This window comes from Ictidomys tridecemlineatus, chromosome 11, assembly GCF_052094955.1.
Source record: "Ictidomys tridecemlineatus isolate mIctTri1 chromosome 11, mIctTri1.hap1, whole genome shotgun sequence".
Lineage (NCBI taxonomy): Eukaryota > Metazoa > Chordata > Mammalia > Rodentia > Sciuridae > Ictidomys > Ictidomys tridecemlineatus.
The window spans coordinates 6,525,649-6,539,645 of record NC_135487.1 but is presented as its reverse complement, the minus strand read 5'-3'; the positions used below and the strand labels follow the sequence as shown (position 1 = coordinate 6,539,645).

General features: G+C 43.0%; 1 protein-coding gene across 23 annotated transcripts in view; it reads right to left on the bottom strand.

Annotated features, from left to right (window-relative positions):
- Window positions 1-813: 813 nt before the first annotated feature.
- The window catches only part of Kif1b (kinesin family member 1B), a 151,015-nt gene continuing 137,831 nt past the window's right edge, over window positions 814-13,997 (bottom strand). For 21 of the 23 annotated variants that reach the window (XM_078025246.1, XM_078025248.1, XM_078025254.1 and 18 more), the window contains 8 exons: window positions 13,288-13,433; window positions 12,858-13,097; window positions 10,197-10,268; window positions 7,821-7,942; window positions 6,636-6,785; window positions 5,908-6,100; window positions 5,576-5,694; window positions 814-5,117 (listed from right to left, as the gene is read on the bottom strand). In XM_078025246.1, coding sequence (XP_077881372.1) covers window positions 5,075-5,117; window positions 5,576-5,694; window positions 5,908-6,100; window positions 6,636-6,785; window positions 7,821-7,942; window positions 10,197-10,268; window positions 12,858-13,097; window positions 13,288-13,433 — 1,085 coding nt within the window. In that variant the 3' untranslated portion in view covers window positions 814-5,074. Of the gene's footprint in view, window positions 5,118-5,571; window positions 5,695-5,907; window positions 6,101-6,635; window positions 6,786-7,820; window positions 7,943-10,196; window positions 10,269-12,857; window positions 13,098-13,287; window positions 13,434-13,997 lie in introns of those variants that run through there. The other 2 variants (XM_078025261.1, XM_078025260.1) reach the window with 1 other exon arrangement.

The following is a 13,997-nucleotide window of genomic DNA, read 5'->3' as shown; positions in this document are numbered from 1 at the left end:
CAGGTGCTTGCTCCGTGTGCTGCAGAATCACTGGCCCCCACACTGTATCAGCACGGGATCCCCATTCTCAAGTGCTGCTCATAGGAGAGCTTGTTAAAATAAACTGACATGTTGATTTTTTTTCAAATCCTCTTCCCAAGAAAGAAAAAACAAACAAAAACCAACACTCAACATAACACTAGTACATCATTGGTAGTTATATACAAAGAAAGGCTTCAGTTGGGCAGTGGCACACAACTGTAATCCCAGCAATGTGGGAGGCTGAGGCAGGAGAATTGCAAGTTTAAGGTCAACTCAGCAAGACCCTGTCCTAATAAAAAACAAATAGAAAAAGACTGGGTATGTAGATGGGTGGTATAGTATTAGCCTAGCATGCTGGAGACCCTGTTTTTGCTCTCCAGTACCACAGACAAAAAAAGAAAATGTGTTTCAGGAGAGAAACACCAAATCTCTTAGCAAAAATAACTAACATATTTAAGAGGAAAATTCTTTTAAACACCACCACCACATTAGCTTTCCTGGTTATATAAGAAACACTACTTTTTTTTTTAAATTACAGATGGACACAATATCTTTATTTTATTTTCATGTGGTGCTAAGGATCGAACCCAGTGCCTCTCGCACTCTAGGCGAGCGCTTTACCTCTGAGCCACAACCCCAGGCCAAGAAGCACTACTTTGAGTATCAGCAAGGAACCTATAGGTCATAGCACTGTGATTTTCGTTTAATCTTTGCAGGATTAAACGAAAGTCAAGAGAAGAAATCTGTGTAATTACTTCTAAAGGGTGTGAGAATAAATGCACATTGAGAGCCTTCTGATGCACTGGCTGTACCTTTATTATTTTTACCTTGTTCACTAATAGTTCTGTGATGTAGGTTACCATACACAGTTAGATAATGTCTGCATTGCACACCTAAGGCTATACAGCAAAAGAATCAGAATTAGTACAAATACAAGAACTATATTTACATTCTGTATACTCAAGCTCCAAACATCAGATAGTATTTACAAAATAAAACATGAAAATGAAAATCCAAAATTAATAATGTACATTGTTGCTAATGTGCTCAACTCCTTCACTGGGGAGAGATCAGTTTGCAAAAGTCTTGGTTCAAAAAGGCCACTTATGCTTCATGGGTTTTGTTATAGCGTGTGAAGATGGTGACAAGAGACTTCAATCTCAACAGACAAGTACTTTAGAGCCACAGTGTCTTAAGACAATGCCTTAAACACAAGAAGGCTGGTGGATTCCTCAGGTGAACTGATGCCAGAATACACAGCATGAAAAGAAATGAACTGGAAGACACGGAAAAGCAGCACACAGCAGCCAGGGATCAGCAGGAGGCCAACCTCGGCTTGCACTTCCCACCTAAGCAGCCTTCTGGCTGTGAGTTTTTTGTTTTGTGGTGCTGGGGATGGAACCCAGGGCCTCAGGCATGACAGGCAGGCACTCTGCCACTGAGCCCCAGCCCAGCCTCTGGCTGTGCTTTTAACTTTTATCAATCTGATTTCTTCTTTTAAATGATTGGGGGCTTTCATAAGATTTTATAGGGCTCAAATACTAACTTCATAAATGGCCTTTTGAACAACAGCAGCAAATAATCTCTCAGCAAATGATCTCTGAGCTGCTCCACAGGGTCATGGTCTGGCCTGCAAAGCTGATGGGTCGCGAGCCGTGGTGGATGGCTGCAGTGCACACATGCAGAGTCCTATTCAAACACATCCAGCAATCTCCTGAGAGCAGCAGCAGAATTATTCTTTTCTTCTTAGAGAGCAAGTTAATAATCACATTTTGAAAAGGAAACCCAAAGGAAATGCACAGGACCCAAGTCAAACAACCCCTGACACTGTCCAGGAGATCCCGAGCAGAGCCCAGCACCAGAGCAGGAGACACAGGAAGAGTTCCCACAGGTGCTGTACCCAAGAGAATCCTTCTCTTCCAGTCCAATGTGCAATTCATTATAGCTGTATAAATATACAAATACCTTACAAAATTAAATATCCCTGTAAATTAGATAAGAAGCAGCAGGCAATAAAGTCTTTGCTTTGGGATTTGTGCCAGGAGAAGTCACCTCAATTTTAGATCCCCAAAGACCTTTCAAAATGATCTAATTTACTCCTTCAACTAAAAAGCTGAAAAATCCATCCATCTCTAATATGAGTAGCTATCTAAATTCTATGTAGCTGGGGTGAAGCAAGTAAAATAATAGTGGTTTCTTAGCTGGGAAAACTTCCTTCCTCACATCAACAATTTCTCCTTTTTAACCATGTGTTGGGGTCCAGGTGCCCACCCAGCCACCAGCAGCAGCCTGGCCTGCGCTCCTGACTGTGTGCAGGGGCTGGCTGGCCCCCCACAGTTCTGGCCTGAGAGCTGACTGACTCCCAGGCTGGCACACAGAAACAGGGACAGTCTGAGCACTGGTTTGGGGCTGGTTGTGAGGCCATCTTTCACTTTGGTAGGAGAAAGGAGGATGGGGAAGGGAGAGAAGTTTTAACTATCACACGTTTTTCTGTGGCTGAGTTTTCTTTCTTGCCTTTTTGTTTATTTGAATGAATGCTGTAAGCAAGAAAAAATAAATAAGCCACCTGAAAATGTAGTTACCTGATGGGTCAGATCTCTTCAAGTTTCCTGCCACCACAGCTACAGCTGGAGCTCCATAAACAGTCTACTCTAAACCCTCTCCCCAAGCTTCTAAGCAGAGACAGCCCTGTTTGGAATGGGAAACATGCATCTTGGAACTGTTCAACTGATCTGAATATAGGCCCCAAGAAAAGGAGTGGAACCCAAGGCTGTGTGTACCCATCAGCCATGGCAGAGGCTCCTGGGATGGGGGAAAGCATGCCTGACCAAGACCTCTTGCAGGACATGACCACTCTCCTACCTCTGATTTTCCAATGAGGCCTTCGTATTTGGGTGTGTGGTGAATACAGTCCAATTTGGCTCATTCTAATGTCTGACCCTCCAAAGCAAAGACTTTCCAAGCCAGTTTTGAGTTAGACAAAAAAAAAAAAAAAAAAAAAAATCAGTTGTTTCAGTGTATCCAAATTTCACTCTTCCTACCTCCCCCTGCCACAGACACGATCCTTCTGTCCAATTCAACAGCAACATTGCTGATTTGATTTGAAGTGACCTTCAAATTTCATCTTCATTTCCCTGAAATTATCTTCAGCTGCTATCCATGAAGCTGTCTCTTAGCAGACAGATCCTGCTGGACGGCATGTGCGTCCAGCAGACCATGAAGACTTCTAACTATATTAAAACCTCACACACCGCTTAGGCAACAATATTAAAGTTAGTGACCCATGTTTAAAAATCCACAAATTTTGTTGATCACCTCTCAGATAAGTCTGACTTCTCTGCTTCTTTTATTAAGCTCTCCGTGATTCACTTTCCTCCTCTTTCCAAGGCAATCCTAAGTGAGGCACGGAGACTGGCTGCTCAGAGATGAGCCCAACCCAGACAGAGTTCAGAAGTGGAGCCTGGATGACAAGCCTCCCTAGTGACTGGATGTGAGAGCTCTTGACCTACTGGAAAGTAATTCAGCCCCCCACTACCTGAGAGTGCCCAAGAGCCCTCACTCCTGTCAGACGGAGAGCGCAGGCCTGTTCCTGGAAGCCTGAGCAGTGGTGAAGTAGAGGTGAGCAGGGGAGTGGAGGGTGGCAGGGAGCAACCCCGAGTCACTGGCAAAGCACCTCAAGGACATGGGGGCTTTCTTTAACCCCAGTCATTCCTACAGAACCCACTGGCAGTTGACAGGAGCAGCGTTATCTTCTATGCTGGTCTTTGGAAATGGAAGGATCTGGTCTGTCTGTTGGCAGTGAGCACCCTCCTTTCTCCTTAGGTGGTATTTCTACACTACATGGAGGAGATAGTAACAAAGGAGGAGAGACAGGGCAGGGTAAAGCAGCAAACTGTGGGAAGGGCTCACTCCACCCTATTCTTTGTCCCCAGGTCTGTCTTGTTTTGTTTGGAGAGGTGGTGGGAGTTGGTCTTAATCTTGGGATCCAGAAAGTCAAGACTGCCATGTTTGCTCATTTATGAGTACAGGGTGATGAGCTACTGGATGCACAGGCAGATTTCCACATTTATACTGAAAGCTGCACTTTGATCAAAAGGAGCTACAACATCAAGTCCCTACTCCGCATCAAGTTTATCACTCCCCCTTGTGGGAAATGTGTGCATTACGCTGCTCTAATTGATAATGTGTCCACTGTCATCCTTAATGTCAACAACAGAACTCAGAAACTCCTGAACAAGAGCCTTCCTCTCTGTAGGGAAAAGCAGTTCACAAGGGTCCCTCTGACTGCTGCCTTCATGGCCCACTGCAGGTCCTGTGTCTTGTGAGCCCCCTGCACCCTCGGCCTGTCCCTTCCCACAAGGCCAACAGCAACCATGGCCCCAGCCTACTGAAAAGGCTCCTCTTGCAGCTCCCATTCCATGAAATCCTGTAACTATGCTCCCAGCTTGACTCAGAATCTTAACTGTCCCATTCTTGAGCCCACTAGAACTTTTTCCCTGAATGGAAATACAGGGATTGGCCACAGAAAAAAAGAGACAGAAGGGGGGAAATATAAATTTTTTTCTCAGGGTCTAACAAGGCCAGATTTTTCCTCCCTTAGTCTCTAAGCCACCCAAGAAAATATTAATGCTATCACAGAAAAAAAGAAAGAAAAAAAAAGGAACCTTGAAAAACAGTCAGAGGTATTATCCAAAGACAACAACGAGACCTCAGTGGTGGTCATGATGGGCCCTATCATACAAAAGGCAGCCAAAGTACACCAAAAAAATAACGTGGAGACTCACTGGATCCCCTCAGGTGTGTGTGTATGTGGGTGCGCACTGCTGTTAATCTTTTTTCCTTTCATTAGGCCACATGCTACTAACAAGATTCTTAGCACAAGAAAAAAGGAAAGAGTACAGAGCCATGAAGATGGGCAACAGGAGAACTAGAAAAAGTGCTGAACAAGGAGGGAAAAGTAGTTAAGCACAGGGTCACATACAGGAGCAACCGTCAAGAATCACAAAGAGAATGAGAGGTAACACTTCCTTTATCTCTCGAAGGCGAGTGCAGCTTAGTATTTCGGCTGGCTTGTGCATCTGCGGGAGAGTTTAGACCTGTGGGACAAATGGGAGGCAGGATCAGCAAACTGGACCTAGGTGTCCTCATCTCACAGGTCTTTTTCCTCTGCAGGACCAGGTCTTCTGGGACCTTGAATGAATGCTAGGCTGAGGTCCTGCCAACTATGGGGACCCTGTGACACTAGCCCCACTGAGGACCTGTGGCTGAATCACAGGGCTGAATGGTGGGAGATATTAAGGTCCTTACAATCTTCCCTTTCCTTGGTGCCCTGAACCCCACCTGCAGACCTTGAAAACAAAAAAAGGAGACCAACGGGTACACATGTGACCAGAGTCTCCTTGGTGACCAGGATATAAAAAGGAAAGGAGAGGCCTCATCACCACTATACAGTTCACTGCAGTCCTGCTCTCCCTGCACCTCAACGTTTCCTATTTATGTGGATATCTCTGAAGCCAAAAGTCCAGGGGAGAAAGCAAACAGAAGAACTTCTTACCTTATCGTGCCAGCAAGGAGTGGGTTAAAGGCATATAACCAGTCATTCATGTCTTTGTCATTGAGAGCCTGCAGAAGGACCCCACGATGCTTTGTGCATACAGCAAAAGTGTTAGGTGTCTGAAAGAGAGAGGTAGAGAAGAAGGTTGCTGCATGGAACAAGCACTGGGGATCATCCTGCCACATTTGCCAGGTTCACAGGGTATAAAGAGCTTCAGGCTGAAAGCTCAAGGAATTCAAGTCTACAGGAGGATCCATACCACACAACAGAACCTTAAACTCAAAAGGGAAGGCACGCGTGGCAGTGAAAAGCCAGGGCAGAGCAGGACTGACCTTCACCATGGCCTGCTGGTCCTCGCTGTATTCCACCTGTGCTGTGGACAGGTTAATGATGCCACGCTCCACAGGGTCCTTGTCACTGTTATAGATGAAGACGTAAGGGCGGCGGACCACAACAAAATGTTTAGCCCAGTTGCTGGAAAGTGGCTCCTTGAAATGCAGATATCCTTTCTTAGAGACAACTGAGCTAAAAGGACAGTACAAAAAAGTTAGTTTCTCACAAAAAGAAAATGATCATATGCTGAGCATGAGATGATGCATGCCTATAATTCCAGTCAATTGGGAGGCTGAAGCAGGAAGATTGCAAGTTCAAGGCCAGCCTCAGCAACTTAGCAGGTCCTAAGCAACTTAGTGAGACCCTGTCTCAAAATAAAAAATAAAAAGGGCTAAGGATGTGGCCCAGTGGTAAAATGCCCTGGGTTCAGTACCCAGTTCCACAAAACCAGAAAAAAGACAGATAATCATGAGCTGAGCACTATTAATGGTCTTTTTGCCCTAGATTCTTTCCTGCCAAATTAATACAGCAAAATAGCAAAAAGTGCCAACACCATGCTGTGTCAGATGCCGATGCCTGATGAGGTATAGCTGGGGCAGAAATCCAGTCTGGCTCCTTCCTCAGATTCAAAGTGCACTAGATTACAACAGGCTCACACACATGAGTTGGAAGTCAATTCTTCTTGCTAATTTTTTATATCTAGTATCCCTGGGAATAGAGTACTTACCCTGGTCTAATTTCTTCAATATCTGGAACGAGATTGAGAAATTCATTTTTTCCTGCTCTGGCCAAATAGGGTGTTTCCACGGCTGGAACAATCTGAAACTGTTCAAATTCTGGGCAGGGACTAGATGCTCGGGAATTGGCTTCTGGGGTCCTTTAAAAGAGAGAGGTTAGAAAGAAAAGTGTAATGAGAGTCTCAATAATGCCAAAGCATCTTGGGCACAGCCACCTCTCCAGGAGGATATGGCTCCTCTCCCTGAGCACCAGCTGCAAATGTCAGTTTCAGAGAACTCAGCCGAGTAGACAAGCTCCTATCAGAAAGTCAACACTGAATTCTACTGGTGTCCTCCTAGAGTTGCAAGAGGTCACTGATAATCACTGAGTCTCAGTTTATCTTCTTAGCCTAAGGCTCTCTGAATACAAGTTCCTGAATGTGAACTCTATTCCCTTATGTTTCTTTTTAGTTCTGTAGTCAAACCTAGGGTGGTTTTCAAAATGTGGTCTCTATACTTGCCTGGCATGCATGAGGTCCTGGGTTCTAGCCCTAGCACAGAGAATAAAAAAGTGGTCTCTGATTGATAGCAACAGCTTCATCTGGGAAACTGTCAGAAATTAAAATTCTTAAGATTCTAACAGATACCTCCAGCATCAGAAACTTTGGGTGGGGCCTGACCATCTACAAGCCTTCTAGAGGATACCATGCACTCAATCTGAGATCTCAATCTGCCTTAGGAGTAGCAGATAAAGTCAACAAATGGGAAGAACCTTGGTTCCTAATGGCTGTGCAAGCAGAGCTGCAACACTGAGCTGGACCAGTTCTCTTTACTGAGAAAGAATCTCCTAGGTTCTGTGTGGTATCTTCATAGAGCAGCTTAGCCTAAGATGGTATTCTCACTGATTGTAAGAAACCCTTTTTTTCATAATTTATCACTTCTTAAATTGCAATGCCTCTTACAGGTGATGGCATGTTAAACTGAATTAGTTCTTTTTTTTTTCCTTAGTGGCCTATAAAGTAATCTTATAGTTGATGGCATCCTAAATTTATATCATTTAATGAGAAAAGGCTCCAGTGCATTTCTGAACATTGCCAGGGGGATGGCACTGCCCTCACTTGAGAACCAGAGCTGGGGGAAGGCTGACATTTTCCTTGGTTCTTAGACTGACTTCTCTGTGAAATTTGGGCACTTACTTCTGATCCGCAGAGTTGCTCCTAGAGTCTACCAGAGAGGGGCAGGTGGAGGAGGGAGTGAGGGTAGCGCTGCTGAAACTGGACACAGAGGGATCCCGCCCAATTGGAGAGATATCAGACAACTGGAAGCAAAAAAAACCAAAGAACAAAAAATAGCCAGTGAGATACAGGAGCAAATGGCTTCCTCTCGTCAGGCACAGTGGGGCATGCCTGCCATCCCAGCAACTCAGGAAGCTGAGGTAGGAGGACTGCAAGTTGAGTTAGACTAGGTAACTTAGCAAGACCCTGTTAAAGATCAAAAATAGAAAGGGCTGGGAATTTAGCTCAGTGGCAAGGCACCCTTGGGTTTAATCTCCTGTACCATAATAAATCATAAGTAAATAAAAAAATAAATTTTGAAAAGCTACCTTTGCCATAGTCTTTGATAACCATTGACTTCCTTTCATAAATCTTCAGAAGATCACTTAATAAAATAAACCTACAGATGGGGCAGTGGTGCACACCTGTAATTCCAGCTACTCAGGAGCTGAGAAGAGGGATTGCAAGTTCAAAGTCAGCTTCAGCAATTTAGCAAATCCCTAAACAACTTAATGAGATCCTGTCTCAAAATAAAAAAATAAAAAGGGCTGGAGGTGTAGCTCAGTGGTAGAGCATCCCTAGGCTCAGTCTGAAGAGCTGCCAAAAATAAAAAGCATGCACATAAAAGAGAAAGTAAATAAGTATACAAATATTTTATAGACTGAACACAACATTAGGAATCAAGACATTTACAAAAGATGGGGCTAAAATGCACCTGCTGAGCATGTGGGAGTCCCTAGGAGAAATAAGAGAAAGGGGAAAAAAAGATGGGAAGGGAAGAGGGGGAAAAAAAGCAGGGTGGGAATGTAGTTCAGTGGTAAGTGCCCCTGGGTTCAATCCCCAGCAGCAAAAGAAAATATAAATAAATAAATAAATGCATACAAGCTGCCTCTGCCATAGGCATTAACAATTAGTGCCTTCCCTTCATAAAGTTTTAGGGATAAGGGATACAACTTAGTGGTAGAATACTTGCCTAGCACATGTTAAGGCCCTGGGTTTGACCTCTAGCATCACACACACAAACTCAAAAAAACAAACAAACAAACAAACAAAAAAAACTGAGGGGTGTATTTCAATGGTAGAATGTTTTTCTAGCATGCAAGAGGCCCTGGGTTTTATCCCCAGCACCATTTTAAAAAAAAAGAAAGACATTTACAAAAGAAGTAGAGCTATTTTTTAAATATTACTATGGCCCTCTGACATTAATTAAATAACATTATGCATGCATGAACCCAAGCAGCCACCACATGCTATGTGTTGTACTAAGAACACAGTAGAGGTCCTGCTCTCCTATGTCCTGCTCTGGAGTTTACATTTTAGTAGAGAAGGCAGACAATAAACCACTGAACAAACGCTTTTAAAAGTGCTGTTTGGGGACTGGGATGTGGCTCAATGGTACAGCACTTGCCTAGCATATGTGAGGCACTGGGTTCAATTCTCAGCACCACTTATAAACAAATAAATAAATAAAGGTCCATCAATAACTAATAAAAATATTTTTTTAAAGAGTGTTGTTTAGTAACTGGGTGCAGTGGTACATGCCCATAACCCCAGCAACTTAGGAGGCCAAGGCAGAATTCTAAGTTTGAGGCCAGACTCAGCAACTGGGAGAGATCCTGTCTCCAAATTTAAAAAAGGTAGAAGGGATGGGGGCTGGGGATGTAGCTCAGTGGTACAGCACCCCTGGGTTCAATCCCCAGTACTGCAAAAAGGTAAAGAAAAAAAAAAAAGGTACCAGGTAATAATAAGCACTACAGTGAAAAATAACACAGCGTGGTGTGGAAAGTTGAGAGGGCGGCCAGCTTGCGATTGGGCAGTTAAGGAGGCCTGCTCCACACAAGACAATCTTAGACCCCTGCAAAGACCCCTGGCAGGAATGAGCTGGGAGTGTTTAAAGAACAGCAAAAAAGCTCATGCTGATGAAGACAGTGAATGACATAGTTCTCTGAAGTGTTTTCTTTGCTGAACACACTAGGTTTTTTGCCACCAAGAAAAAGCCTTAAGACTTTCTTGTGCCTTGTCATATGCAAACATATCACCGTCTACAGAATATTCTTCTCCAAGAGATTTAAGGAGAATCCCAAAATGTTTTTCCTCTGAAAATCACTGTAAGGGACACATACATTGTTATCTTCAGAAGTCAGTGTTCTGACTTTGAAAAACCAGATACATTTTCAGACATAATGGTCACATATCAAGCCATCTAAAAGCATCAAAAGCCAGGGACAAAATCTGGAACGCTGAAGAGAAACTGGTAACCAACACACTAGCTAATGATGATGGCTTCAAAGTGCTCACCTTACAGTCACTGATGCTGCCATGAACTTGGTTGAATTCTCGATTAAAAGTATGGGTGAGAAGCTGCAGGCACTAAAGAAGAGAAAGAGAAAATGAAGTTGAACTTAAGACTTCATTGGCTAAACAAAGCCTGGGATGCAAGGTAGGAGGGGAACTGACACACCTAAAACTCATGCTGGGGCTCAGATGTTACCCAGACAGCTATGGAAATTAACTACATATACAACAAGGGAAGTCCAGTATATGTCTAATAAAGATAATAAAATAAATAGATCTAGATGGGCAAAGTGACACATGCCTGTAATCTCAGCAACTTGGAAGGCTGAGGCAGGAGGATTGCAAGTTTGAGGCTAGCCTCAGCAATTTAGTGAGGCCCTATGCAATTCAGTAAGACCCTGTCTCAAAATAAAAAAAATAAAGGTTGGGCATGTGACTCAGTGGTTAAGCAACTGTGGGTTCAATCCAAAATAAATACCTAATAATAATAATACCAAAATAAATACATAATAATAAATAGATTTAAAAAGTTATTTTCAGCAGGATGCAGTGGCATACACCTGTAATCCCAGTTGTTCAGGAGGCTGAGGCAGGAGAGTCCAAGTTAAAGGCCAACATGGGAAATTCAGCAAGATAAAATAAAAAATAAAATGTGGGCTGGGGATGTGGCTCAAGCAGTAGCGCGCTCGCCTGGCATGGGCGCGGCTCGGGGTTCGATCCTCAGCACCACATACAAAAAAAGATGTTGTGTCCGCCGAAAACTAAAAAAAAATAAATATTAAAAAATTTAAAAAAAAAATGTGCTGGGAAAATGGCTCAGTGACAAAACGCTCCTGGGTTCAATTCCAAGTGCCTAAATAAACAGCCATTCTCAACACAACAAAAGTGAATTACTGCCAGGCACGGTGGTGCATGCTTGTAATCCCAGCATTTGGGGAGACTAAGGCATGAAGACCACAAATTCAAGGCCAGTCTCAGCAACTTAGCAAGACACATCTCAAAATAAAAAAGGGTAGGTTAAGTATCTCTGGGTTCAATATTGGTTTGTTTGTTTGGTTTTTTTTTTTGGTTATTGGGGATTGAGCTCAGGGGGTTTCAAGCACTGAGCTACATCCTCAACCCTATTTTGTATTTAATTTAGAGACAGGGCCTCACTGAGTTGCTTATGCCTTGCTTTTGCTGAAGCTGGCTTTGAACTCAAGATCATCTGCCTCAGCCTTTGGAGCCGCTGGGATTACAGACACGTGCCACCATGCCTGGAGGGGTTCAAACAAAAAGTGGATTACTGCAAACACCATAGTATGTAAATGCTTATGAATGCAATAGTACTCCTTTAATTCTCAATACATGGAGACTTCTGGATGGACAAGTTTTCCTAAACAAAGTAGAAGACTATTAGGTTACGAAGTTGCCTAGCAACTATACACCTGGGAATCATCCTCAATAACCCTCTTTTTTTCCCACCACATCTGATCAGATTCCCCCTTCCACTTCATCCTCATTTAAAAGGCTTAAACATGCCAGGTGCAGTGGCTTATGCCTGTAATTCCACCAACTTTGGAGGCTGAGGCAGGAAGATCCCAAGTTTGAGGTCAACCTCAGCAATAAGTGAGACTGCTCAAAATTTAAAAAATAAATAAAAAGGGCCAGGGGAACTGACCCCTTCTACCACCCAACAAAAAAAGGTTTCAAGATGGGTCTGGGGATGTAGCTCAGTGGCAGAGTGCTTGCCTAGCATGATTAGGTTCTGGTTTAAATCCCCAGTACTGAGCCCCCGCCCGAAAAAAAAAGTTTCATAATTTCTTATTGGATTACTATATGAAAAGAGGTCTTCCTTTCTCAGTGATTCTTTTCACTACTATTCCATTCTTTTTATTGCTGCCAGGGAAATCTTTCTCAAAAAATAATGTTTAAGGGCTGGGGATATGGCTCAGTGGTAGAGTGATTGCCTAGAATGTTTGAAGCACTGGGTTTGATTCTCAGCACCACATAAAAATGAATAAATAAAATAAAGGTACTGTACCTATCTACAACTAAAAAAGAATTTAGAAAAATAATAATGTTTAGGGGCTGTGGCTGTGGTTCAGCAGTAGTGCACTTGCCTGGCATGTGTGAGGCACTGGGTTGGATTCTCATCACCACATTAAAATAAATAAATAAAATAAAGGTCTATCAACAACTAATAAATATTAAAAAAAAATAATGCTAAAATATTTCCGCATTGGCTAAGGGTATAGCTCAGGGGTATTTCTGGGTTCAATATGAATGAGACTCTGGGTGTGATTCCCAGTACTGGGAGTGGGGGAAAAGCCTATACCACTCCCAAGATCCACTTGAAACTTTAGTGTCACACACAGTACCCTCTCTTATCTCCCACCCCTCTTGCACATGAATTCCTTAAGACTGATTATAGAGAAGTCTGCTGGCTCGGTCCTGTATGTCCTTATAAGCCTTCCCCTAAGAGAAACACGCCTCTGTTGTATGTCCGTTGCCCATAATCTTATGCATAAAGCAGGAATTGAGTCTTATTTACTTCTACATTCAGAGTATAAGCACAGACCTTGAACCAGTGTCTCTCAAAGAAAGTGATGAAAATGAACAAACTGCAAGATTATCTCAGAGCCTTGGGGTAGGAATGCTCAGCCAGGAGGAAGGAGTTCTCACCTTGGTAGCCAGCTCTTTCTCACGATCCACTAGGCTTTCAATGTCTGCGGAGTCATAGCCACTGCTCTCACTAGGTGTGATGGCACTTTCAAAGGTTGTGGTTGAGATCTGAGAGGAGATGCTGGTGGAGGTGCTGAGGGTCCCACTGCTGAGGCTGGGGGATAGCGAGTCACTCAGGGATTTGGGGATGCTATCACCAAGTCTTTCACGCAGCAGGAGGAAGTGGCGGGTTTTCTCCACCTAAGAAGATCAACGCTATTGCCTCAGCAAACACAAGGCTCATGAGGGTCTTAAGAAGCAAAATATTATGACTTCATCATCACAGAAAACTGAAAAGCCATGATCACATGGCAAAGCCAGAGGTTAAGGATTGGGATTGTGCCATCCTGCAACCGAGTTCTTGCCCTTGGCCCCTCCTGCCCTTGGATACCTCATGCAACAGCTCCAGCTTCTCCAGTTCCCATTGATGCTCCAGGATGAGGCTGTCTCCACGCGGCCGCCAACCTGCTAAGTTCTCTTCTCCCCGCACATATGCCACTGAGGTATCCAAGACTTTTCTCCTCCTCCTCTGCATGCCTAAGACAGAGGGAACATTTTTTCTTCTCAGAGAAAAATTCAATTCCAACTTTAGGTCAAATGAGTTGTTAATTCTTTTCTTTTTTTTTTTTTTTTTGGCAGTGCTGTAAATCCTATCCAGGGTCCCACACATGAGAATTACTAATCATTATACATAATAAGCTAACTATGATTTCAAGATCCATAAAATTTTGTTTATTAATAAAAATTCACACATTTCTCTCAAAGTAACTCTCCAAACTTTTTTTTTTTTTTTTTTGGTGTGGTGCTGAACTTTTTAAAAAACTGAGTTTTATATTCTTTGATAATTATGAAAATTGAAATACAATGTGAGATAATGCTCAAGTGAAAATACAGAGATGTTAAGAAGTCTGTACACTATGATTCTAAATGCATTAAAATATATCCATATGAAAAAAGTGGAAAGGGACTGCACAATCACATTTAGTAGTTCAATGGTGGTAGATGACAGATGGCGTTAACCTCCATCATTTCTTTTTTTTTTTTTTAATATTTATTTATATATTTAGTTAGTTTTTGGTGGACACAACATCTTTGTTGGTA